This window comes from Nyctereutes procyonoides, unplaced genomic scaffold (assembly GCF_905146905.1).
Source record: "Nyctereutes procyonoides isolate TBG_1078 unplaced genomic scaffold, NYPRO_anot_genome, whole genome shotgun sequence".
Taxonomy (NCBI): domain Eukaryota; kingdom Metazoa; phylum Chordata; class Mammalia; order Carnivora; family Canidae; genus Nyctereutes; species Nyctereutes procyonoides.
The window spans coordinates 12,387,482-12,414,245 of NW_026575024.1; the positions used below are offsets into that span (position 1 = coordinate 12,387,482).

The 26,764-nt window shown below is 49.9% G+C and overlaps 1 protein-coding gene across 1 annotated transcript in view; it reads left to right on the plus strand.

The window, feature by feature from the left end:
* The window catches only part of PREX1 (phosphatidylinositol-3,4,5-trisphosphate dependent Rac exchange factor 1), a 178,370-nt gene that overhangs the window by 64,440 nt on the left and 87,166 nt on the right, over window positions 1-26,764 (plus strand). Inside the window, exons 2-4 of the mRNA XM_055303508.1 lie at window positions 13,673-13,744; window positions 17,798-17,920; window positions 23,444-23,548. Coding sequence (XP_055159483.1) covers window positions 13,673-13,744; window positions 17,798-17,920; window positions 23,444-23,548 — 300 coding nt within the window. The remainder of the gene's footprint in view (window positions 1-13,672; window positions 13,745-17,797; window positions 17,921-23,443; window positions 23,549-26,764) is intronic.

Consider the following 26,764-nt stretch of genomic DNA (forward strand, 5'->3'; position numbering starts at 1 on the left):
GTGTGTGTTTGTGTGTGTAATAGCTTAGTGAGGTATAGGTCACATACCATATGATTTACCCACTTAAAGTGTACAATATGGTGGTTTTTAGTATATTCACAGATGAAACCATCATCACCATCTAATTTAAGAACAGTTTCAGCACCCCCCCCCCACAAAAAGAAACTGTACCCATCAGCAGTCAGTTATTGTGTTTTTATTCCCATTTCACAGGGAGAGAAACTAAGACATGGAGAGGCTGCCCAGGGTCACAAGGCTAGTAAACGACGGAGCCAGGATTGCACCTGCGTACTGGCTCTAGAGACGTTTTCTTCACTCTGATGTAATGCAGTGGTTGTCAACAGAGAGACATTTTGTCCCCCAGGGGATATATTTGGGGGACATTTCTTGTCGTCACAAATGGGGGCGGGGTTTGTTACGCTCTGGCAGGCGGAGGCCTGGGATGCTGCTAAGCATCCTGCCATACACAGGATGCCCCCGCAACAAAGACTCGTCTGCTCAAGGATCGGTGGTGCTAAAGTTGAGAAGCCCCACCACAATCCCATGCTGATCAGCCCATTCTTCAGCAGAAAACTCTGAGGGGCCCAAAGTAGATGTTGGGGCTAAAAGAGGAAGGATCTCAGACCACGTTCTAGGCCAGGGACAAGAACAAAGTCCCGACAGTGTAGGAAAGACTTAGCAGGAATGAGGTCTGCGTTCCATCAGTGATGCCCACCCTGGGTGAGGGTGTGGTGATGGCGGGCTCTCAGTTGCCAGGCCGTGTCTACGACTGGGATCCCACACTCAGATGATCACAGGGCCAGGCAGGAGGGTGAACATAAGCAGCAGGTTAGGGAAAAACAACCGCACCGGCCCTGGGAGTTGCCAGACCACTGCGGCCAGCGGTGGTCCTGTGGGCATTTGAGACCCGTGGTCGGCTTTCCTCAGAGAAGCGAGGAACTGGGATTTTGATGGGAAATCTGATATCTAGATCCAGGCCTGAATTTTTCCAAAGCCCACTGCTGGTCAAACGACTCATGGCTGTGGGTCACCAGTTTGAGAGTGAGTTTTAGCTTGATAGCACGCAGGAGGCACTGTATGAGTCACAGTTCAAAGAATGGCAGGCTGTCCGTGAGTTCAGGGAAAGATCAGGAGTTCAGGAAAAGATCGAAGGCTGGGCCCCAGCCCCGGGGGAGGGGATCTGTGTGGGGAAAAGTGTTGGCTTCCCCTCTGTGGCCCCCTCCCCCCATTATTGCATCAGCCTGTTCACAACAGGTTGTAGCAACTTGGTTTTTGCTTCAACTTCTACTTCCTCCATGGATGGAGTGGGGCTGGGTGAGGAGGACTGGACACTTCTCTTCAGGGCCTCGAAACTAGGTTGGGAGTAGGGCGAGTCTTTCTAGATGACTGATGATTAATCAACTAAACACATGATCTACCGTGTAGTAGGCCCAATCCTGGGTTCTGGGGATATAGTGGTACCCAGACAAACATCATTGCCTTCCTGGAACTGACGGTCCAGTGCGCTAGATGAACAATAGGCTGATAAAGGGACATGCATAATATCCACAGCAGCAGGTGCTATGGAGAAAACAAGGCAGGAGTAGGGACAGATATTTTAGTAGGGTGGTCTTGGAAGGACTAAATGTGCCTCAGGGCCTTTGCACCAACAGGTTCCTCTATCTAGAGTGACTTTCCTTCAGATACCTGCAGAGCTGCTACCTTACCTCAGTCCCCAAGTATCTCCTCAAATGCCATCCCATCAGAAAGGCTTTCCCTGACCATTTCTGTGAAACAGCTCCCCAACCCCAGCCTTCTGTGTTTCCTTATCCTGGCTTTATTTTTACTCATAGCGCTCATCCCTAACTGTCATTGCATTTTAAAAATCTATGTGTAATTGGTCTTGTCGCTGCTCCACGCAGGCAGACATGGAGCTGATTTGTTCAGTCACCGATCTGACATTGGCTCCTAGCACAGTGCCCGTCTGGCATAGAGGAGGCGCCTAGCAAGTGTTGATTGAGTAAATGGGTGCGTGCGAGGGTGAATGAACACGCCTGCAGGTGGGTCACGTCCCGTGCGCCTCCTGTGCCCAGTTCCCTGCCGCGGGGGGCGCTGGCTAGCACACACTTGGTGTTGGCTTTCTCCCCCGAGAATATAATCATAACCAGTTTCTTGTTTCCTTCCATAGCCCTGCCCCACTCCCCCGGCCCAGCCCCCGGGCCGCTTCTTCCAGGAAGTCTTTGTAGTTTACAATGTTTTCTACCTGCATCATCTTGCTGAAACCTCAACTGCCTCTTTTTTCAGGCAAGGAAACAGAGTCAGAGAAGCAGGGTGACTCACTGAGGTCACATGGTTGACCATCGACGGAGATGTGCTGGTAGTGACGAGGATGAGGCGGTACAGTACAGTTTATAAAGCCTTCCGTCTTTCTCACTCCAGGAGACTTAGAAGCAGGCAGTCAACAACAGAATTGGTTCTAAGATGGAAAAAAAAAAACTCAAGTAACTCCCCTAAGTGAAAATGACATAGGACAAATATATAAAAGTCCCTGGTGTATCGTAAGAGCTCTGTAGATGGGGTTGATGCAACTCCAGAAGTTTCCTTAGGAAACACAGTGGGTTCATATCGATTTACTCCAGGGCCTGGGTTCCCAGAAGATGCCCTAAAAACTCAAGGTGGGGCTGTGGAGAATATTCTAGCTGATGCTTAATTGAGCACTTACTGTGTACCAGGCATCGTTCAAAGTGCTTGTTAGACGTGTTTATTTCTATAATCCTTATTGCAATCCTTTGTGGTCCTTTGATCCCCATTTCATGGAGGAGGGAACTGAGGCAGAGAGAATAATTTGCTCAAGGTTGCACAGCCCAAAAGTGGCAGAGCTGAGATTTGAGCCAACTTACCCAAGCACATTGTCTGCTCTTATATTATACTTCATTTTTGGTTCACCGGAGCCTATGATGTCGGTGGTTTTGTTATTCCCACTCATGTTACAGGTGAGGCACAGAGAGGTGGAGTCAATGGTGTAGGTCCCACAGCAGTAGGTGGTGAAGGCAGGATCTGATGCAGGCAGTTGGTCCTAACCTCTGAGCCTCAGCCACTTTTATATATTGCTTCCTTCAGAGATGCGGGGCCCTTCCAGCATTTGAGAAAGGAGAGTTTCAAAGAGCAGGGAGGGCTTTCCAAAGAGGTGGCGGGGCGGGGGGGGGGGGGCAGAGGGGAATGTGGACGCTGCTGTGGCTTCACCGGGGAGTGTGTGTAGGTTCCCTGCCATGATGCAGCCCCTGTTACTAAACCACTTCCAGGTATCACTGGGGTCAGCCCGCGGTTCCTCAGCCCCCTCCTTGGACTGCAGCCCCCCATCCCCTTTCAAGATTTTGCCGATCACCGAACTATTTCCATGTTTTAGCAACTAGGGAGGCTGACCTTGTCCGTTCTGAGAAATGTCAGCCTGGAAGGCCTCTGTTAACCAGCCTGCATGCCTTCGTTCTTCGAAGGTTCTTCGAAGACAGGGCCATTCCAGGTGTTTCCTTCCACCCTCTTTCTTTTGGAGGCTCCGTTGTGGCAGCCCAGCCAGACTTGCCACTACCAGCCCCTGCAGTCCTGGGCCTGGTGGCTTTGTCTGGCCTGCAGAGCCACTTTGGCACTTATAGGGCCCTCTGATAGTGCCCGGGAATTAACACCCTCTACCCCTGCCCTCCAAGCAGGATTGGTGTATGAGTGCCCCAGCTCCATTGCTGCCTCCCTGCCCCAGGATCACCCAGAGATGCGTGTTCTGCACTGGCTCTCAGGGAGCCTCAGAGGGATGGAGACCCATCGCCCATCCTGGCCAGTTGCTTGATCTCCTGCCTTATCCTGGCTGACCACCATTCCTGGGCCCACTTTTGCCCTCCCCTGCCTGTGTTTGCTGGAGCACCTCCCAGATTGACTGCGTGTACCCAAATCATTGTCTCGGGGTCTGCTTCTAGGGGCCCAACCTGCTCAAATATGCCCAGTCCACACTCGCTGTGCTATCTGTATGCACAGCTATGAGTAGAGCTGGTTGGTGCTTGGTGTGGTTGATGTAGGTTATGCTTTGCCGGCATTTGAATCAAGATTTACTCTTTTGACAACACAGTTTTCTTTTTGGTATTTGGAGCCAATAGTCAGATATATTAAGGTCTCCAGTGTTTTCGACAGTCTGAGAATCAGTGCCTAGAGGCCAGCGGGAAGGGGCCTACTCTTGTTTAATATGGAATGAAAAGTGCCTGCCCCTTCCATGGTCATTTATTGAGCACTTATTGGGTGCCTCCTGTGGGCCTGGTGTCAAACTGGATCCTGCAGGCTCTCAGCATGGGGGACCCACCTTGCAAGGTGAGGTCATGTTACCCAAGCACAGAGCCTGGCTGGCTGACTCTGGAACCCCCACATGCTGATTTATGCCCTGGTTTTCCTCTTTCCTAAAATGGGGATACTCACAGCACACCTCGTAAGATTATTCCCAAGGACAAACAGGCTGGTCATCGGGCACCTGCTAACCCACTCCTCCACGCCAGGCAATGATCTAGGCCTGGGGTGGATGCTGTGTGAACAAGCCACTCCTTTCCTGGTGTAGATGAAGCAGGCCGTAAATGAACGGCAAGCAAGGAAACAGATATGTGGAGGGAGGTGGAAGTAAGTGCTGTAGGGCAGAAAAAGATAAGATAGAGAATGGAGGAGAAGGATGGGTGTCTGCTGTAAATGGAGTGGTGGGAAAAGGCCTCTCAGATGTGGCATTTGAGGGGCATCTGGGTGGCTCAGCTGGTTAAGCATCTGACTCTTAGTTTCGGTTCAGGTCATGATCTCAGGGCTGTGGGATCAAGCCCTGCATCAGGCTCTGGGCTCAGCACAAAGTCCGCTTGAAATTCTCTCTCTCACTCTCCCTCTGCCCCTCCCCCCATAAATAAATAAGTTAAAAAAAAAGAAAGAAGTGACATTTGATTCACTGAATGAATTGAGTGAGGAAGGAGCCCTACGGTATCTGGAGAGAGTCTTGCAGACGAAGAGAACAGTAGGTGCAAAAACCCTGAGGTGGAATGGTGCTTGGTGTGTCCATGGAACAGTATGGAGGCCTCAACTGTATCTTATTTTTAGTGCTTAGATGAAGATATTCGTCTGTTAAGATACAGTATGAGGCAACATTATTCGTGCTGTTCTATATAATGGCATGAATTTTATGTACATAATGTGGAATTCATAACTTGCTATATGAGACATGACATAAAGGAATGAGTGTGAAGTTGGAAGAGGAATGTTATTTTCTCTCAATCCTGTCTGGTATATCTGTGACTGAGTATGTAACCTTCCCTGACCATGACGTCTCAAATCTGAAATTTGGGTATTTTGGGAAAGTTGTTCTGGGCAGTGGCTTTCTGCTCCTGGCACGGGCCCTGCAAAAAGGGGTGTGAGTGGAGTGCAGGAGGTTTTACTCTCAGCCTGGGTGGTGGCAGGGGGCTCCTCTTGGGGGAAGGTCTCTCTCCCTCAGGCTGTGGTAGTGCCAGGCCTTGTAGGGGGCTGGCCGAGATGGGCACCTTCCTGGGGGACCTTGTGGCTTCTAGAGTCAACACAGAGGAGGAGGGGTGGGCAGCTCGGAGGCAGAAGGAAAGCCTGGTTCATCTCATATTTGCCTGGCTCCTGCTCTCTGCCGGCGGGCACTGCCCTGTCCACACCGGGACACACACCCATCAGGAGGAGAATGCAGACTAGACTCCTGGGTGCTGAAGAAGTGATAATTTGGGTGGGCAAGAGGGCCTGGTTTGTTTAGCAACCTCTCCTGTCCAAATTAAAAAAATAAAAAAGATGTGTTTGTGTTAGAGAATGACTTATTTTTTAACATTTTATTTATTTATTCATGAGAGACACAGAGAGAGAAAGAGACAGAGACACAGGCAGAGGGAGAAGCAGGCTCCATCCAGGGAGCCTGATGTGGGACTTGATCCCGGGTCTCCAGGATCACGCCCTGGGCCGAAGGCAGATGCTCTACCCCTGAGCCATCCAGGCATCCCAGAGAATGACTTTTGATTTGAAAGCCGCATGCTCATTTTGTAAATGTGGAAAAAAACAGAAATGAAGAAAGAAGAAAATTAAAATCACTGATAATTCCACTCTCAGGATTAGGTTCCTAGAGATAAAACTCAAATAAGAGTGCCTTCAATGAGATGGAAGTTTCGTTCTCACTGGATTATAGGCAGTCTGGGGCAGATACATTGCTTTCTCTGTCCTGAGGGACATAAGCTCCTCTGTTGCTGCTCCATCTTCTTCAGTGTGGTTTCCACTTCATGGTACAAGGTGGCTGCTTGGCCTCCAGACATGATGTTGGTTTATCCAATCAGTAGGAAGGAGGAATAGCAGAAAAGAATCCCGCCTGTTCTTCCTATCCCCAAGGATACTTTCAAGATATTGTATGTGATGCCTCCACTTATGGCCCACTAGCCCAAACTTAGCCACATGGCCATACCTAGCTGAAGGGAAGCTGGGAAATGTCTTTATTCTAAAATCTTGGATTCTGTTTCTAAAGGGAAAGGGGAGACCAGATAGTACGGGACAACTAGTAACCTCAGCCATATTCTCACACAGTTTGGGTTTTATCCTTTCACACGTCTTTTTTCTGTGCTTATGTAGAGATGATTCATTTAACTGAAAATGAGATCATATTTTATGTATTCTGGTACTTGTTCCCCCCCCCACCATTACATACATCAATAGCCTTTGTCCATACTATTAAATGGACTTCTGAACACCATTTCTAGCATGATCGTCCTTTGTGGTGATGAACAGTTTATTTAATAACTAAACCCCAAGTGATAGAATTATAAATCAGATACTAAACTTAAATCTCAATGTCATATGTGAGATTTATTTATTTTTGCCATGGCATAAATGCCCAGAACTTGAATGGATAGAGCATAGGATTTGGGCATTCGAAGGAGTCAGTGGGCATTTGAGGGGTGTCCCCAAACTCTGGCCTGTGGGGCTGCGTGGAGCAGGCAACACTCTGTTGCTGTTATTCCTGTTTTATTAGTACTGCTGGGATTCAAGAGCCCTGCTCTTCTGTGACCCTCCGCTTCCCTGGCCCCTGGCCACCCAGTCCAGGTGGGGGGATGCGTCCCCCTTTCCTCCGTCCTTGCTGTCATCTGGGGTGGAGCAGCCTCATGTCTGGCCGGTCCCCTGGCCCTCTCCAGTTTCACCATATGTCTGGTGAGGTCACCCTGGCCACAGCAGGGATGTCCTTGGGGGCGGCAGAGCCCCCTCCCCTCTGTGATCAGGTTGCTGGCATCAGTCTCAGAGAGTGACTTGGAGACATCTTTCTATCCTTTTTATCTCCAGGGAGAGATTTATCCTCCCCAGGCGGTGACTGCAGATTCCAGACAGATGGCAGCTCCCCAGAGGCACCCCGAGGGGCAGCTGCTCCCTGCTTTATGCTTATGTGGCTTGTTGTCTATAGTTACTTACTGATGATGTGTGTTGGGGGTAGGCTGGGCACTTATCCCAGACCAGACTGCTTGGGTTAGAGGCCCAGGTCTGCCCCTTGCTAGCTGTGTGGCTTTGGGAAAGCTCTCTCCTGCACCAGGCCTCAGTTCCCCCCTCTGTAAAATGGGTACAGTAATAATAGTACCTACCTCTTGCGATTGCCTGAGGATTAAAACAGCACAGTACCTGACACATAATAGGGCTCAAAGATGAAAGGGATGGTAATAATAAACAAGAGTCAATGTTTTATCACGATTACGGTTATGGTTACTGTTAGCTGTACCTGTTACTTCTGGAGCATCTTCAGGGCCCCTTTCCTCAGAGGTGAATGAAACTGCCTTCTGCCCCGAGACTGTTCACACCATGTGGGGGACATGCTACCAGACGGTGCGGTACATACGTGACTTCATCTTGATCAATTCTGGGAAGGGTGACAGGCTTCCGAGGGCTGTGGAGAATGTGGCGAGACTCTGCTTTCTCTGGGTCTAAGAGGAGACCTCTCTGAAGAGGGGTTTCCCCTGCTGGTTGAGTGGGAAGAAAGCTCCCTCGGCACAGAGCAGCCACCACGGGGGCCTGGTGGGGGACAGGCCCGGTGCGTTCACGGGACAAAAGGAGACCGGCTCACTGCAGCTGGGAGGAGCGCCTCATCTCTCTGTCTCTCTAGGTTTTAGTAAGAGGCTCTTGGCACTACTGACATTGGGGCCACCTGCATCTCGGTGGGGCCCATCCCAGGCATCATAGGATGTTTAGCAGCATCCGTGATCTCTACCCAGTAGTCGTGACAACCCCGGGTATCTGCAGTCACTGTCCTCTCTTCTGGAGGATAGAATCACTTCGGAGTTGGGAACCACTGCCCTAAGGCAAAGTGGGGCAGGTGTGAGCCTGACATCAGGAGACTTGGTTCTGATCTGCGTTTTGTCATCAACTTTTTGCTTGACCTCAGATTAGCATCTCCCATGCTCCCTGGTTTCCTCCACCCAGTAGGAGCTCTCTGGAGTTGGCAAACACACAGCCCCACTACCCCTGCCATCTCCACAGCTATGGCAGACATCACCCATCAATCATGCCGTATCTGGGAGCCTTGGAGACAACTTGGGGGCCAATGAGCAACCTGTCTGGTCCCCTCTGAGCAGGAAGTGGGAGTCAGACAGTCCTGGGTTTGCTCTTTTGACTTTTGGTTAGATGACTTCTGTTAGGTGACTCATCCTCTGGGCCTCAGTTTTTCTCATCCGAAGCCTGAGACCAAAATACCTACCCCAGAAGCTGATTGTAGGGTAGGAAATGAACTTAGGATGGGACTGTACGATCTCAGCACGTATTTGTTACCTGAAAGAATGAGAGTGTGTGGATCTTATCCTGGTATTGGAGTTGTGGAGACTCTCATCCACTGCTGGTTGGAGTGTGGCTGGGTATGATCCTGTCAGAGAGCCGTTCGGTGTTCACTAGTCAAGTTGAACATGTCTCTAAACTCTGGCCACCCATTCCACGCCTGGCTGTACATCCAGAGGGACTTGCACCTCAAGAGATTGACATTTTGAGGATATGGAGAACCTGGGCCCATGGACCTACTCACTGTAGCACTGTTTATCATAAGGACCTTTGAAACAACCTCAACTTCTGCCTCCTAGTAGTGGGTGCTGTACTTTTAAATACTCAGCAACAGGGCAGCCCGGGTGGCTCAGCTGTTTAGTGCCGCCTTCAGCCCAGGGTGTGATCCTGGAGACCTGGGATCGAGTCCCACGTCGGGCTCCCTGCATGGAGCCTGCTTTTCCCTCTGCCTGTGTCTCTGCCTCTTTTTCTCTCTCTCTTTCTCTGTGTCATGAATAAACAAATAAAATCTTAAAAAAAATACTCAGCAACAAAGTGAACAACAAAGCTGGAAGGAGTGCATGGTGTGCACTCTGGGGGTAGGGACTGAGAGACATGGGTAGGGTCTGGATGGCAGGTGCTGTCAGGTGCACACAACAACGTGGACGAATGTAGAAGATGTGATGTTGAGTGAGAAAAGCAAGTTGCTGAAACGTCAGTTATAGAAACGCTGTAAGCATGCAGAACAGTGTTCTTTATGGCTTGTCCATTCACACGTGTGTGGAAAGTGGGCAGGGGGCATGCGTGAGAAGGAGGCCCACCATATCCAGGATGGGGGGTGCTTTCCGGGAGGGCAGGTGCACAAGTGGCTCATCTCCCTCTGCCGTGATTCATTTCTTCCCGTTCTGCACTGAGGCTTGATATTCACACGGCGCATGGATAAAGTACACACTGATGAGGCTTTGCATATGCATGGGCCCAAGTAACCCGCTCAGACTAATAAGTAGAACATTTCCAGCACCTCCCAGGGCTCCCTTGTGCCCCTTCCCCATCTGCACCTCCACCAGATTTGATGAATTTCTTTTAGAAAATGATTTAAATGCTAAGATTTGCCAAAGCTAGGTTTGTGGATGTTGATTGGGTTTTTCTCTATCCTTTTCCGAATCCTTCACGTATCCCATCATCATTGTCATCATCATCATCAGCAGAGGGGGACTCAGACAGATGTGGGGGCAGTGGCCCAGGCAGCAGTGCGGCAAGGACTCCACAGAGACGTAAGATTGCCGGGCCAAACCGGGGTCTCAGGCAGCCCTGGGAATCCTGAGAATGGCCTCGGCTCTAAGGGAGGTTCCCAAGACAGAACTGCTTTTGGCCGAGCGTTCCAGAGCTGTCAAGGCTTGGACGAGGAGTCGCCCCTGAGGGTCCCTCTAACCACCCTGCCTGCACCGAGGCCATTGGCACCGCCTGGAAAAGCCAGTCGTGCCTTGGGCAGCACCAGGGCTGGACCCAGAGCCCCTGCCGGTCCATTCTTTCCGGGTCACGAGCTGTCCATGGTGCCCATCACGCAGGCCTGTTTGCGGCTCCTCTGTGGGTGGCCCGAGCCTCTCATTGTCCCAGCACAATAGTAGTGGCTTTGCTTGCTGGAAGAAACCAGGACAGGAAGCCTCGATCGAGGCCAGCACTCCCAGCTTCCTGCTGTCCCCAGCGGTGCTGGGCCGGCAGGCCTTTGTCTCCCTCCAGTCTGAGGAGGCTGGAGGCCGGCCTTCCCAGCAGCAGCACTGCCTTGCTGAAGCATCTTCTAGGGCTCGCGTCCCTCCACCCGTTGTCCTTTAAAAGGAAGGGTCAGCAGGCTTCCAGCAGGCTCCTGCTGTGTGTGTGTCAGGCACATCCCATCCCTTCCTTTGATTTCTGAGGGCTTGCTGTGTGCCAGGCACTACTATAGAATCTGGGGATACAGCTCGGAACAAGAGAGGCAAGCTCCCTGTCCTCATGGGGTTTCCATTCACTTTATCCTGTTGCATTCTGTAAGGTGGGACGGTATTGCTATGATCCCCATATCTGGGAATAGTAAACTGAGGCTCAGAGAGGCTAATGCCTTTTCCTGAAGTTACACAGCAGGAAGGAAGAGGATCTCTGGCTTAAACACACAGTGTCAGTTTCCAGACTTGGCCTTCAACATTGGATTGGGGTAAAGGTTTCATCTCAGTCATGCTCCCTTCTTATCTTGGCCTTTCCCTTAAGACCTGGTGTAGATCGCCTAACCTCACTCTTTTCATCTGTCAGATGGACTTTTAATGCAAGATGGGAAGGTGGGAAGTGTATGAAGACAAGGAGGGCTTCTTGGAGGAGGTGACCTTTGAACTAAGGCCTGATGGATGAGGAGGAGCTGGTGCATGGCAGAGCTGGGGAGACTATCCTGCTAGTAAAAACAGCATCTGCAAAGGTCCTGAGGCAGGAATGTCTCCTGGCAGGTGGAAGAGATAGAGAGAATGATGTGGGGCTGAAGATTATTGAGGTGTGGGGTGATGGGGTGCTGGATGGTGAGGTGAGAGATTAAGGGCCTTGTGGGCTGTGGAAGGATTTTAGGTGGTTGGTTTTTTTTGTTTGTTTGTTTTTTGTTTTTTTTAAGTGTAGCAGGAAGCCAGGGAAGCCATGGAGAATTTTAAGCTGTGAATTGACAAGATCTGATTTACATATTTAACAGGATTCCTCTGGCTGTGTGTGGAGAAAGGACTTTGGGGGCAATGAGGGGGAACAGGGAGGAGGTGATTGCATTAGTGGAGGCGGGAGAAGATGGTGCCTTGGACTGGGGAGGGGTGGCCGTGGAGGTGGAGGGAAGAAGTTGGGTTTTTAATACCTATTGAAGGTGAAGCTGATGGATGGAGTTGGGCACCAGAGAAAAAGAGGGGTCGAGGGTGAGGGACGGCTGGGGGGTTTTGGCTGGGGCCAGTGGTGCTGTGGGTTGGGAGGGAGGATCAGGAACTAGATTGTGAGGCTTCTGGGCATCCAGATGGAGATGTGGAGTCTTCAGGGAAGGAATTCAGGCTGGGGACATAAACATGGGCCGAGGGGACCTGGCGGAGACTGCTGTGTCGTGCGTGCAGCCAGAGGCACGGCTGCCTGGCTCCGTGACCGCTGCGTGAAGCACCCGTGCACCGCCTACTGGGAAACCTGAGTCTGCGGGTGGCCAGCGCCCCCGGACAGCCACCGACATCCCTTGGGTGATGGAGAAGGATCTGACAGCCGTCTCTGGAAGGCCAGCCTCCCCTTTGCCTGCCTCCCCCTGCTTTTCTCCATCCTGGGCTGTCCTTCTGTCAGAGATCTCCCCAGACAAGCACAGTCACATGAGACATGCTCTATCTAGCCTGCAGCCAGGCAGACCAGGCAAGGTTGGCTGTGTGGGACTGGCCTCAGTCTCTCCCAGGCATGCCTCCCATCCCCCATCCCCACCCATCCTCACATTCAAGTCCATGGTTCTTTTTTTTTTTTTTTAATATTTTATTTATTTATCCATGAGAGACACACACACAGAGAGGCAGAGACACAGACAGAGGGAGAAGCAAGCTCCATGCAGGGAGCCCGATGTAGGACTCAATCCTGGGACTCCAGGATCACGCCCTGGGCTGAAGGCAGATAGATGCTCAGCAGCTGAGCCACCCAGGTACCCCAAGTCCACGGTTCTTGTCAGTAGTTCCTCTCCTGCCAGCTCTGTGCTACCCGCATGAGGGCCAGGCCACTGTCATTTGTCATTTCTTATCAGCCTGGCTGCACCCCTCCATTCTGGTGCCCTCACTTTTCACTCTCGACCCCCTAAAATCCAGTTCTTCACAAAAACTATCAGTATTTTGCCAATATGTAAAAACTGGGAGACTTTGCTTAAAAAACAAAACAAAACAAATTAAATTCTGGCTTCTGTTGAAAAGAGGCCCAGAATACCTGGTGATACTGGGCCCACCCACCTTCCCACCTGACCACACTTGGGAAGGAGAAGCGGCCATCCCCTTCAATAGGACGCGCTTGCCAGCTCCCCACGGTCCCCAACCCCCCCGGCCCCCCCCATCGTCATGTGTCACATCACAGAGGACAGAGATGATTTCTCTGTTCTGAGCCCCTGAAAAAAGTGGCAGGACAACTGCGGTCCATCCGTACAGCAGGATCCCGGGCAGCTGTAAAAAAGAACGAGGAGGTTCCCCGTTAAGGAGAGGAAGGATCTGTAAGCAGGATTAAGTAGGAAAAGCAGATACAGCATGTCCTGGGTATGCTGCTATTTTTCTGGTGTGTAAAAAAGGGAAAAAATGAAAATACGTGCGCACGCGTGTGTGTGTACACGTCTGTATATTCCCATTTGTTATTTTTGCATGAAGATTCTTTGGAAGGGTACCCGAGACAAAGCTGTGGTTCGCCAGGGGGGTGGGGAGGGGCTAGATGCCCTAGGGCCCCGCGTGTAGGAGAGACACTTTTCGTATTTTTGACTTTTTATAATTTTGACTTTTGAACCATGTGGATATGTTATTATTTAGAAGTTAAATTTTTTTTTTTAATTTTTGAAAAAAGGAAAACAAAGAAGGGAAATGCATTCTCGTCAGAGTGAGCACCATGGGTGAGGAAGCAGATGGGAGTGTGTCTCCCTGAGGGCAGGGCTTCACCGTGCTCCCTGCACAGGGCCTGGGGTAGGAGGTGTTCAGTAAACATTGGTTGACTGCATGGGGGTGAGGGATATTCCTGTTTTGTTCCATGCAGAAGCTGGGTAGGCTTCTCCTTGTTCCCTGCCCATGTCCATGGGCCGCGTTGCTTCCCGGATCCGCCCCACGTGGCATTTGAACTTGTGGCCCTCCTTTCAGGCCTTCCCCGGGGGATCGGAGGCCTGGATGCTCACCTCTCCCTGCTTCTGTTCCTCTAGGCATTCCTGCATCGCATCCGGCAGAATGTGGCGGACTCCGTGGAGAAAGGCCTCACAGAGGAGAACGTCAAGGTGTGGACTGCTGGGCTGGCCCCTTTGCAGACTGACCTGTTGCTCTGTATCTTGCTCCCAGGGGTTGGGGGGGAGGGGAGGAGGCGGTGATGCACAGAGGGCAGAGTGGGAGGTGCATCCACCCTGCTGGCCGCTGGCTTTGCCCTCCCACAGCTTGCTCCCTGCAGCCCCTGGGGGGTCTGGGGCCCCAGAGTGAGCTGTGCTTGGCAGACATCAGAGGACGCAGCCTCAAGACTTTGTCTCCTCGCTCACCATGGCCATCCTGTCTTCCAGCCTTCTCTGTGCCAGGCCTCCTGGCGTGGAGCCAATAGAAAATCCCTTCCCAAGTGCCCCTGGGAGCCTGGCACCTCCAGCTGCCCTCTTGGCAGCCCTGGCCTGTGCCCCTGCTCTGGGCATTGAGTGTCAAGGCAGAGCAGTTGAGTAATTGGGTCCGGCCTTAGTCTTGGCTGTGGCTCTGGGGAGTTTCGGGAGGACGTCAATAGGCCCTCTGTGTGCATGGAGGAGGCCCCTGCACTCCCCAGGCTTGGCTTTCTAGCGTGACCTCACTCTCTGGGAAGCTGCCTTTAGTTCTCGGGGCTCCGGGATCCTGGTCCTGGGAGGAGGGAGACAGGGTGGGTGGGTGTCAGAGGTGCCCGACATGTATAGCACACAAAGGACTTGGTCAAACAGGATGTTCCCCACGCGCCCCCCCCCCCCCAATTCTCGGCTAGTCTGGGCAGTAACCTTACAGTGGATAATTTTTTTTTAAAAGATTTTATTTATTTTTTCATGAGAGAGAGAGAGAGAGAGAGAGAGAGAGAGAGGCAGAGACACAGGCAGAGGGAGAAGCAGGCTCCATGCAGGGAGCCCAACATGGGACTCGATCCCTGGTCTCCAGGATCATGCCCTGGGCCTAAGGCGGCGCTAAACCACTGAGCCACCTGGGCTGCCCACAGTGGATAATTCTGAGTCCAGTTATTTGGATGAGAAAGCTGAGGCTTTAGATATAAAGAGACCCGCTCATGGTCACTGCCTGGCTGGTCCCTGATAGTGCTGGGATTTAAGCATTTTATGCATGCATTCATTCGTTCAGCAAATATTTACCGAGGACCTATTTATTTATTATGTGTGTTTATCACAATTCATTTATTTATTGCAATTTAAAAATCACTAGAACTTTAAACTGTAATTTATTACAGTTTTTTAGAAATTACTTTTGTCATGAGCTCTAACTCACATACAGTAAAGGGTGCATCCTAAGTATCGAACGTGATGCTGTTTCACATATGAACAGGCCTATAAATACAAACTCAATGAAGACAGAGCATCTCCTGCCCCCACGGGCTCCTCTGTGTCCCCTTCCTTGTAAATGCCCCCTCCCCAAAGGTAAACCATTGATTAGTTTTGCCTGTTTGTGAGCCTTAGATAAAAGTGAGCTCTTTCAAAAAAAAAAAAAAAAAAAGAAAGAAAGAAAAAAGAAAAAAAAAAAGTGAGCTCTTTCATGTCTGGTGCCTTTTGCTCACTGTGATGTGTGTGAGATTTGCCCGGGCTGTTATGTGCGGCTCTGATCCAGTCTCTGTAATTGCTGGCTCATCATCCCTAGTACAGAGTGTCCCTTAATTGACCATCCGTTCTCCTGTTGCTGGATATTTGAGTTATTTTCAGTTCTGGGCTTTTATGACCATGGTTATGTATGCCATTTGGTGGACACAGGCTCTCTTTTGGGTATACACTCAGGAGACAGATATTTATTTTGAAGTTTTGCAGTCATCCCTTGAGGAAGTATGGCAATAGGATCTATCCTGTGGGTCTTTAACATAAACTGATTCAACCATGTGAACCAGACAAGAAGAATAATGAGATGGTGCAGGTGATTCTTCCAACCACCTTCCAGTATGAGTGTCCCCCAGGGCGAGGCGGGGAAGAGACTCCCGCGCCCTCTAACCCTCTCACTGATGCAGCCATGAGGAAAGGCCTCCAGCCCTCTTACTTACCTGCCTACCCTCAGGCCATCTCCCTCTGCAGACTTTCTGGTGCATTCCAAAGGTCCCCCAGGTTGGTCCTCATTCCTTGAGGTCTTTGGCTCACATGTCACCTTCTCAGAGTGGCTGTCCTTGGCCCTCTGCCCCACCCTGGGACTCCCTCCACATTTTCCTTTTGTCTTTAGTGCCTCTGACCCTCTAGAATATTCTAGCTTAGTTCCTTGCTTGTTGTCTGTCCCCTTGTATTAGAATGTCACGGAGGCATGCACATGTCTATGCCCCACTGTATCCCCCCAGGGCCTCTAATCGTGCCCGGCAAACAGCAGGTGCTCAGTCAGTATTTGCTGAAGGAAGGAGGAAGGAACCCTAGAGGGAAACAGAAACCTGTAGTGACACTGGTTACCCCTCCTGTGAGCCCTCCCCACCCTTCCCCCCCTTTCCCTGGGATGGGTGGGGGAAGAGCCCTTCACTGGATTCATTGTACAGTGTTCTGTTAATTGAACCATGGGGTATCTTCTCTGAAATTAAATTTCAAAAAATATACCTCTTATTAAAAAAAGGGAAAAAGAATTTTATGCAGTTCAGAAGGAATTTAAGTAAATAAAGTGCTCCTAGTTCTCTTTCCCAAGGTCCCTTTAATGGCCAGCTCGATGCTTCATTCAGTTAGTCACTCCTTTTGCCAGCCTACAGAGGATTGCCTTTCTTTTAATTTTAATTTTTATTTATTCATTTTTTTTTTGAGAGAGAACAAGAGCACGAGTGGAGGGAGGGAGGGACTGAGGGAGAGGGAGAAGCAGACCCCTCTGGTAAGCAGGGAACCTGATGGGGGGCTCAATCCCAGGACCTGAGATTGTGACCTGAGCTGAAGGCAGACGTTCAACCGACTGAGCTACCCAGGCATCTTATCCCCCTCCTTTTTTTTTTTTTTTAAACACAAATGGGCCCATGCTAGAATTTTGCTTCGCACCATGATTCTCCACCCCACCCCCACTTAGTAATATATATTAAGGATCATCCCAGGATTTGCAGATTCTTTTCATAGACTGCATAGTATTTCAGCATGTACAATATATTTAATTATAACCAGTCCAGTTCATTTAAGTATTTGATGAGTCCCCCTTTTGGACGTGTGCCTTTTCCCCAGTGTTTTGCTTTTGCAAATAAGGCTATAATATGTAAATAAGGCTATAGTATGTCCTTGACTATCCACCAGGCTCTTCACTTTGGCATTATTAACGTCTTGGGCTGGATGATTCTTTGCTGTGGGTGAGGCACTGTCTTGTGTATTGTAGGGTGTCGAAAGCATCCCTAGCCTCTGCCTATGAGATGCTGGTAGCATCTTTACCCACAATTTGTGATGGCCACTGATGTCCCTAGACATTGGGAAACATCCCCTGGGGTACATGGTTGTCCCTGGTTGGAGACCACTGATGGACAGGCTCAATTCTAAAATGTAGAATTAATGGATCAAATTGTACACGCATCTCAAACTTTGTAGACTCATATGGGGGATAAAGCACTTATATATTGTTTGTGTAAGTTCACATGGCATATCTTGGACGTCCTTCCCTACCATATTTTCTTTTGCCACAGCATTTTAATAGGTACGTGGAACTACCATCATCATTTTAAAAATCAGTCTATGATTGGATGTGCTGGTTGTCTGGCCACTATGAAAACTGTGACAGATGTCTTATATTACATTCTCTGCATGCTGAGTGTGAACTCAGTTCTGCTGCTTACTGGGCTGTGTGGCCTTGAGAATGCTAATTTACTTTGGGTCCCTGCTCTTCTATAAATGGGGAATGATAGTAGTCTCTACCTCGTGGGGTTGCAGTGAGCATTAGGTGCCATAAATGCATGTTAAGTTCTTAGCACAGGATTAAGCGTTAATCCTGTGTGATCAATGTTGGCCATAGTGTGTTTTAGCATTATTTTTATTAGTGGTAAAGTGGCTCCAGTGATCAGAGTGCCTGTTGCATTATATCCTCATTCACACCGTGGGTTATGTCTTTTTTTTTTTTAATGCTTGATTTTGCTCCCCCTCTGTGCCTTGATTAACACAATCTTCGGGCTTCACTTTTCCTTATAGATCCTGTTCTCGAACATCGAAGACATCTTGGAAGTTCATAAGGATTTCTTGGCTGCCTTGGAATATTGTTTACAACCCGAGCCTCAGTCTCAGCATGAACTTGGGAATGTTTTCTTAAGATTTGTAAGTATGGTCACCCAGCCCCTGTTGGAGCCTGCGACTCTGGGGAAGTGGGCTTCCTCCCCGGCATCCTCGGCAGGCCTGTCTGGGAGACAGAGAAGCAGGTGGCAGGCAGGGCAGGTGCAGCCTCTGCTTCCAGGAGCAATGGGAGTCAGTTCAGTTCCAGCAGATTAGTGGTGGATTTAGCTGGCTCTGCCTCCCCTCAAGCCACAGAGAGCGTGGCTCCCTTTTCTTCAGGGCTCCTTGCTGAATGACTGTGTCCTGGGGTTCCCATGACCTCCTAGTCTGGCAGGGGCCTTCTGCAGCAGAGGGAGCAATGTGGGTAGCCAGTGCCAAGAGGATGGACTTAAAGTCAGACAGACCTGGGTATGAGTCCCAGCTTGGCCACCCCTGGACCCTCGAGGGCATCTTAGGTTCCTATCTAAGCTGCTGGTCAGAGCGGCAGATACTTTTCATAATAGCCTCTGTCTTCCTGCAGGATTGCCAAGTTGCTTGGAATAGTGAGGGGATGGCTGGAGGAAGGAGGGTGTGGGCACCCTAAAACCCAACCTCCAACTCTGAGTTGATCACAAAACTAGCACACACATTCCCTTTATGCCGGCCACTGTTCTAAGTGCTTTACATATCTTCATTCATTAAGACTTCACAACAGCCTTCAACTGTGTGTACTACTATTGTTCTCACTTTGAAAATAGGGGAGCTGAAACCCAGAGAGGGGAAGTCATAATGCAAGCTTATACAGCCAGTGAGAATTGGAGCTCAGATTTGGAAACATCGCTGTCTGGCTTCAGGGCTTACATTTTTCATCATCTTATATGATAAGTTTCCTGATTACATATGAGATACCTACTGGGTGCCAGGCACTGTACTTGGCTCTGAGGCTGCTGCCCTAAATAAGATGGATTTATTCCTCCTGCTGTGAGGCTCATAGGCTGGAGAAATGGAGAAGGCCATTTCAGATGGTGTCATGGGTTGTGAAGAATATGAAATAAAGAGGTAGCAAAGAATGACTCTGCTCGAGGTTGTTTGAAATTGGGAAGTCAGGGGCAGGGTTTCTAGATTGAACAAACAAGAATACCCGGGACATCTGAATAAATTTGGTAAATGACAGATACTTTTTTAACATACTTATGTTAAAAGTGCACTATTTTGGATGTACTTATATTAAGAAATGATTTGTTGTTCATCTGAACTTTGAACTCAACTCAGTATCTTGTATTTTATCTGGCAACCCTGGTCAGGGCAGTTCTCTGGAACGTGGTGAAATGGGATGATCTTGGGAAGGAACATTCCAGAGAAAGAGGCTACCAAGGGCAGAGGCTCTGAAAAGGGAACAGGCATGTACCTGGGAGGAAGGCAGGCAACCTGGTGTGGCTGGAGCAGAGTTGAGTGATGGAGGCAGTGCAGGGATTCCATGGGGGCAGATCCTAGAGGGATCTTATTCTAAGAGTTGTAGGTTTTGAGCAGGGAGGTCATGTGGTCTGGACATCCCAGGCTGTGTGGACAGGCGGATGATAAGTTGGAGAAACCACTGCAAAAGTGAGACCTGGATCTCATGCTCCCCTCTGTGCTGGAGGAGATGTCTACATGGTCAGCTCCTTCCCTTCTCTGAGTTTTAGTCTTTTGGGGTGTGAAGTGAGTGGTTTGGAGCAGATGGTCTCTGTGGAGTATGTGTCACTCCCTAGGTACTGTGGACAGCAGCCATCACCTCTGACAGTCCTTAAACCCTCCCTGGGGGCTCAACCCTCTTCCCCAGCTGTCCCTAGCTGGCACCTGTCCATTTCTCCTCCTTCACAGCCCAAACCCTCAGCCACACGTTCTCCACCCACCACATCTGTGTGTGCACAACTGCTTGTCCGTTTCTTCTTGGCACAACAATCAGAGCCCCCTGTGGGGCCCCTACAATGAAATTGAATGCTTGGGCTCTTAGCTGTCAAAAGCAGCATTTCCATATCTGCTGGATCTTGGGCCTGGGATACAGCTGGGACTGGGCTCAACGAAGGGCAGGCGAGTGAGGGAGCTGGGCATGGTTTAGAGGAGGGGGTGTTGCCATTTGCTAAATTTAACTACTCAAAGCCTCAAGCCTTTGGTCCCCTGGCCTTTTTGCAAGCTGAAGGAGAGGATGACATTGCAGAGCACGTCACAGAAGGGGCTCAGGGTATGAGGAATGGCAAACCTGCTGCAATCTTATCACTTACTCTCCTCGCCTGTAGCCATAGCAGACATCACTAATCAGTCACAGCATTCTGCCTCCGGGCTCCCTGGGGGGGCTCCAGAAATCTTCTCACCAGTGTTGCAGCCAGTGCTACTCATCAGTTGGGGTTGGCATGTGACAATAAACAGATTGGCCTCTGCTTTCTGACCCAACCTTTTCATCGTGCAGATGAAGATGAAGATGGACAGCAAGACCCTGTCACTTCACAGGGCTTGGGTCCAGTTTTTCATTTTCTTCCCCCTTTTAGAGTGTGCATTTATTAGGACTTTCTTCATTGCAAGTGACAAAAACACCAGTTCAAATAAGCTTGAACAAACAAAAAGACTTTATGGCTCATACAAATGGAATATTCCAGTGAGTGGGCTTTAGGCATAGCTGGATCCAGGGCCACATATGGTGTTTTCAAGACTTGGTTTTTATCTTTAGGTCTGATTTCCTCTGTTGGCTTCATCCTTGAGGGGTGGTGGGTGTGTGCCTCACAGAGTAGCAGAGGTGGTCCTCAGCAGTTTTAGGCTGACGCTTTGCCAGCTCAACAGTGACAGTTCAAAGAGAGTTTCTCTCCACAGTAATTCCAATGTGAGTCTTTGAGGGCTCATGGCCACCGTTGCCAGGACAGGTTGCTCTCTGGGTTGGCCTGGGTCATATGCTCACTTGTGGTGCCTGTGCCTGGGAGTGGGGCAGGCTCAGTGGGCTCAGAGTGAGGAGGTGGCTCCAGGGGAGAAATTTGGGGCCATGACCAGAAGAAGGGGGAATGGATGCTGGGTGGGTAAAACAAGACATGGTCCAGTGAAGAGCCAAGGCTGCAGTTGTGGTAGATCAGGGTTATCTGGAAGAGGGGTGGGGCTGGTTGGAGGCCTGTTGGGCCTCTTTCAGTTCCTTCTGCTTTCTTGCTTTCATTCATCAAGTAGTCATGTTGCCCACTCGCCACCAGGGACTCCAGTCCCCATTGGCACTATAGCAGTGACCCCGGCAGATGCAAACCCTGCCCTCCCCCACGTGGAGCTCACAGGGTGCGGGGGAGTGAAGGGGGGAGGTGATGGACAGAACACAGATGAGAAGGAAGACCTATGGGGGTGGTGGGGTCAGGGCCTACCATAGTTCCTGGACTGTGCAGTGCCTTTCCGTGGGGAAGGGAACGCCAAAGGGCCCAAATCTCAAGTCACAGATCCACCACCTAAGCTTGGGGTGTGTGTGGTGCTGCAGATAATGATGAAAAAGCTTAGAGTGCCTCTAGAACCAGACCACCTGGGTCGGAAACCCAGCCCCGTGCTCCCTAAGTAGTGGGTGACCTTGGACAAGCTTCACCTCTCCCTGCTTCAGTTCCCTCATCTACAAAAACAGACATAAGGATAGCTCCCCACTCCTTGAGCGGCATGAGACCTTGGGCCTGTGACTATTCCTTGGTTTTCCCCTGTGCAAATGGGGCAGGTAGAGTAATTACCTGCCAGGTTATTGTGAGGAGTAGATGAGGGTGCCCTCATTGCAAGAGAGCAGCGTGTGGCAGGTACTAAGTGCTCAGCACACACCCGGTGCCAGCCAGCGGCTCTGGCTGTGGGCCCTTCACTGTTTAGGGCGTCTGCTCAGATTGCACACCCAGAACCTGGGTTATGGTTGAGCCTGGAGGGGTAGCTTACTGATTCTGAAACCCATTCTCCCTCCTCTTTGGTTTTCTCTTTCCTGCAGCCACCATCGGCAGGATGACTGGGGGTTTGTTTAGAAACAAGATGAGTTGCTTGCTTTGCAGACCCACCTCTTCCTTCCTTAGTTTCTTGGGGTCTCCTGCCCAACCCCCAGCCCAAGGTCAGAGCCCTTCAGCCCTTCCTGTCCAGTGACCTTACCCAGGACATCCTTGTTTAGGGTTTGTTGCGTTGGGAGGTGGTGTTCTGTGAGCCTTTTGGAACGAGAGTGTTCAGTGCAGAGCTTCCTGCTGTTCCCAGAGGCCCCAACTGACGGTTACAGACCTGGTGACCCACAGGTGACCTCTAGATTGGAAAGAGTCCAGTGGAAGGGCATTTGGAGGTCAAGAAAACTATCCCCTTGCCTCAAAATTGTGCTGCTGTGTGGCCGCAACCAGGGATCTACTTTCTCACCACATTCCTGAGCCTTCTCTACACATTTTAGGTTCATATATGTGGGGCACCGCACATAGTAGGTGTTTAACTTAAGCAGCAGTAGGTGTTTAACTTAACTATTTACTGAGTGTTCACAGAGGGCCTATTGTGTGCCAGACATCGTGCCGGGGTTAGAGAATACCTCTGTAAGACGGATGTGGTCCCTGCCTTTGGGGAGCTGACCGCTATGTGGGAAAAGACATAAACTGATAATCTGAATAATTCAGACTACTCCTGGCTGGCTACTTTAGCTGGAGTAATCCAGGTATTGGTTGAGGAGGTGGAAGCTGAGTTTGGGGAGTGGCCAGGCTTAGGGGAAGACTGTTCTAGGTAGAAGGTATGGCAGTGCAAGGCCCTGAGGTAGGAAGAGGCTGGTAAATTCAAGGAGTAGATAGAAGGCCAGTGAGGTGAGGTGAAAGAAAGGCAGGGTCACATTATCTGGCCCTTGAAATTCATAATCAAGTGTTGGATTTCATTTGTAGCATAAGGGTACTACCAGGGGGTTTTCAAGCAGGGGTGTGACACAGTCTGGCTTGTACTTTAATACTAATGGTGGACATTTATTGAGCACTTACTATATACTACAGCCTTATGTTTTAACTCATTTATTTATTTATTTTTAAAGATTTTATTTATTTAGTCATGAGAGACACACAGAGAGAGAGGCAGAGACACAGGCAGAGGGAGAAGCAGGCTCCATGAAGGGAGCCCGTTATGGGACTCGATCCTGGGAGTCTGGGATCACACCCTGAGCCAAAGGCAGTCGCTCAACCACTGAGCCACCCCAGGCATCCCTGTTTTAACTCATTTAATCCCTCTAACAACCCCATGAATTAAGGGCTATTAGTAACTCCACCTTCCCGATGAGGAAACAGAGGCACAGAGAGGCCAGGTAACTTGCCCGAGTTCACGTTTGGAAATGCAGAGCCAGGATGGCAGGCCCAGGCTGCTGGCTTGAGTCTGCGCACTTGATCCTTGGACTTGCTGCTTCCTGAAAGGGTTCCTCAGGCTTCTGGGTGCAGACTCGGGGCAGGACTAGAGGCTGTGAGGCCCACAGTGAGTGGGAGCCACCTTACCTGAGGTCCCTCCTGCTGTGTGGTCATGGGGTTCCTCCCAGGCTGGCCCAGCTGTCGGCACATCTCAGAGCGTCTGCTTTCCTGCCATAGGCTCTCTCTCACAGGCTCTGTCCTTGTCTTGCAGAAGGACAAGTTCTGCGTATATGAGGAATACTGCAGCAACCATGAGAAGGCCCTGCGGCTGCTTGTGGAGCTCAACAAGATCCCCACTGTGCGCGCCTTCCTTTTGGTAAGTTTGCTTGTCACCTGCCCTTCTGTGCAGCTTCAGGCTTGCAAGTCCCTGGGTACAGGAGAGCTTCATGCCCAACCCATGCTGCCTGGATCAGCTGGGTTTAACAGCTGGGGTAATGCTGGCATCACCTCACGTCTTCTGTAAGGGGCCAGATTTTTGCCTTTTTGCATCATGTACTCTCTGTCACAACGACTCAGTTCTGCCATTGCAGCATGAGAGCAGCCATAAATAATATATAAAGGAGGGAGCATGGCTGGGTTCCAGTAAAACCTTATTTACAAAACAGGCAGCGGGCTAGATCTAGGGCCACATTTGCCAATTCCTGGTCTAAAGTAATGATCCTGATAAGAGCAGTAGCAATGATTGTATTGTTAGGATGATTTAATTGTAAGGGAAAGAAAATCCAGTTAAAATTGCCTTTTGCCAAAAAAAGAAAAAAAATTATGGGTTCATTTTTCTGGAAAGTTTAAGACCCAGAGGGCTTCAGGCACAGCAGAATCTAGGTGTTCAGATATGTCATCAGAAATGTGTCTCTTAGTTTTGCTTTTCTCTGCCTTGGCTCCTTTCCCAAGGAGGCTTCCCCATGTGGTGCCAACATGGCCTCCAGCAGCTCTGTCCTTTTTTTTTTTTTTTAAAGGTTTCATTTATTTATTCATGAGAGATAGAGACATAGGCAGAGAGAGAAGCAGGCTCCCTGCAGGGAGCCCGATGTGGGACTTGATCGCAGGACCCGAGGATCACAACTTAGGCTGAAGGCAGATGCTCAACCACTGAGCCACCCAGGTGCCCTGCAGCTCTGTGCTTATACTTCTAATAGCAGAGCAGCTTTAGGGAAAAAGAGCTCCTCTTTCTCAGCATTAACAGCAAAAATCCTGGGTCTGATGCTTATTGACTCAGCTTGGCTCAAGACCTTGTCCCTGAACCAGTTACTGTAGATGGAGGGTTTGGTTGTTGCTCTGATTGGTCACTGCTGGAGCTGGAGGGTGGAGTCAGCTCCACCTGTACATAGCACAGGCCCTAAGGGTGGGGTGGAGCTCTAAAGGATGCTTGGTTTGCACTTGGACAAGTAAGTTGGGAATAGACATTGATCAGGCCAGATGGCAGACATCCATGATGGTCTTCTCTACAATTGCAGAGAGCTTCACTTGTGTATAAAGGTTCTCACTTGTGATTTCCTTGGAGCTTTACCAGCCACCGTCTGTTGTATATGAGTTAAGTTCTACATTTGTCTGCTTTGCAAACATCCCAAATAACAGTGGTTTAAACAAGGTAGGCGTTTATTTCTCTGTCATGCGAACAAGGTGGATGTAGACAGTCTAAGGCTGGTATAGGGGGCCTAGTGTTGGGGGCCAGTGCCCTGGGATGTGACCTCATCAATGTAGTCTAAGTTGACCTCTCACTGCTTCCACATTCCAGGTAGTAGGATGCAGGAAGGTGGGAAAGAGGGCCCACCTGTCTCCTTTTAAGGGGACAGCAGGAAGCTGTACACATCTCTTCTACTCACATCCAGGACTGACTCACATGGCTGCATGCAACTGCAATGGGGGCTGAGGCATGTAGCTGTGAGCCCAGATGAAAATTCTGTTGTCTTGGAAGAATACAGTAGGGGACACTGCATAGCCTTTGCCAACAGGTGATTCTGATGACTAAAATCTTAAGTGACTTCGGAGAGTACGTGAAAAGTGATTGAGCTGCTCATGGGTTTGAATCCCGATCCCTCACTTCTAAATCCCCTGCTCAGTCAAAGGCCAACACCCCCACCCCCAAGAACTGTTTTATTTCCTGACCGCACATAGAGAGTAAAGCACACAAAGGAAGAACAGCTAATTGACGTAGCACGAGGAATGTTAACTCCATGCACAGAGAGCTAAACTACATAATAAAATTATTACCTGCACTCCTCCCTGATGCACAGTCTCCAATGAAGCATTTCCAGAATTTTGATTCAAAATGTACGTTTCTGTCACTGGTATGTTCATGTTGCCTGGTCCATTTCCAGTGAGCATCTGAGGAAGGGCCGATGGGCCGATGGATTGCCACTTATGTCTCATGTGTCTTAGTGTTTGGGACTGATGCTGTTGGCTGCTTTTACCTGCCTCTTTACATTTCCAGTTTTGTACATTCCATAAAGGGTCTGGACCAGAAGCAAAGATGAAGTCATATGGCCCAAGCCTGGACACCTGGCCCTGCCTCTGTGACGGCCTTGATTACTTTAGTCCTGTAGTCCCTGCTGGCCAGGCTCTAGGCTCCTGGCCGAGGAGCCCTCTTCCTGGGGGTGTCTTCTTGGACTCAGCTGGGTCTTGGGAAGCAGGTGATGGCAGGATGGTGTTAGCAGGGTGGTGGGATGGGAAGGGCCCCATTCTCTTTCCTTCCTTCCTCTGTCTCCTGCAGTCTTCCTGGTGGGCCAGGCTGCCATTTCCCAACAGCAGCTGAGCTGGGCCAGATCAGGCAGGTGGAGGACGTGGGAGAGGGCCAGCACATGCAACATCTTTCCCCCTCCTTGCTTTTGGCCACCTGCAGAAAAGCCATCTCAAGTCCATCATGGGGTATTAAGGTGTTGGGAACAGACATGATCTGGTTTTCCAGTCCTGATGTGCTGTGTGCTAGCTAAGAGATAGCTAGCTTCATTCTGTACTCAGTTTTCTTGTCTGTAAGATGGTAGTAATTTATTCATTTATTCATTCATTCTAAGCCTTGGGGTACAACATGACCAAGGCAAGAAAAGTCCTTGCTGTCCTGGAGCAGCCATTCTGGTAGGAGAAACTTACATGATATGTCACATGGTGTTAAGTTCTCTGGAGAAAATAAAATAAATTAAGGATGACGGGATGTTTGGAGGGAGTCAGGGTGGTGACTGCTATTTTAGATTGGTCTGTGGGGAAACGGTGTCTTAGGCGATGTTTAAACAGAGACTTTGGTAAAAGTAAGAGAGAGAGGCAAGAAGCACCTGGCAGGAAAGCATTCCAGGTAGAGAAATTGTGTATCCCAAGGTCCTGAGGTAGAAGGATGTTTGACAAATATCAAGAAGGCCAGGGTAGCTGGAATGGAGAGTAAGAGAGGAAATGTGGGAGAAAGAGAGATCAAGAGGCCAGGTAATGAAGGAGCGTTTGGATGGTGGAAGGGATCTGAGATTCTTAAAAAGCTTTTTTTATTGCAGAATATTACTGTATGCACTATATGCACTCATAACATGACACCTCACCCAAATCACTT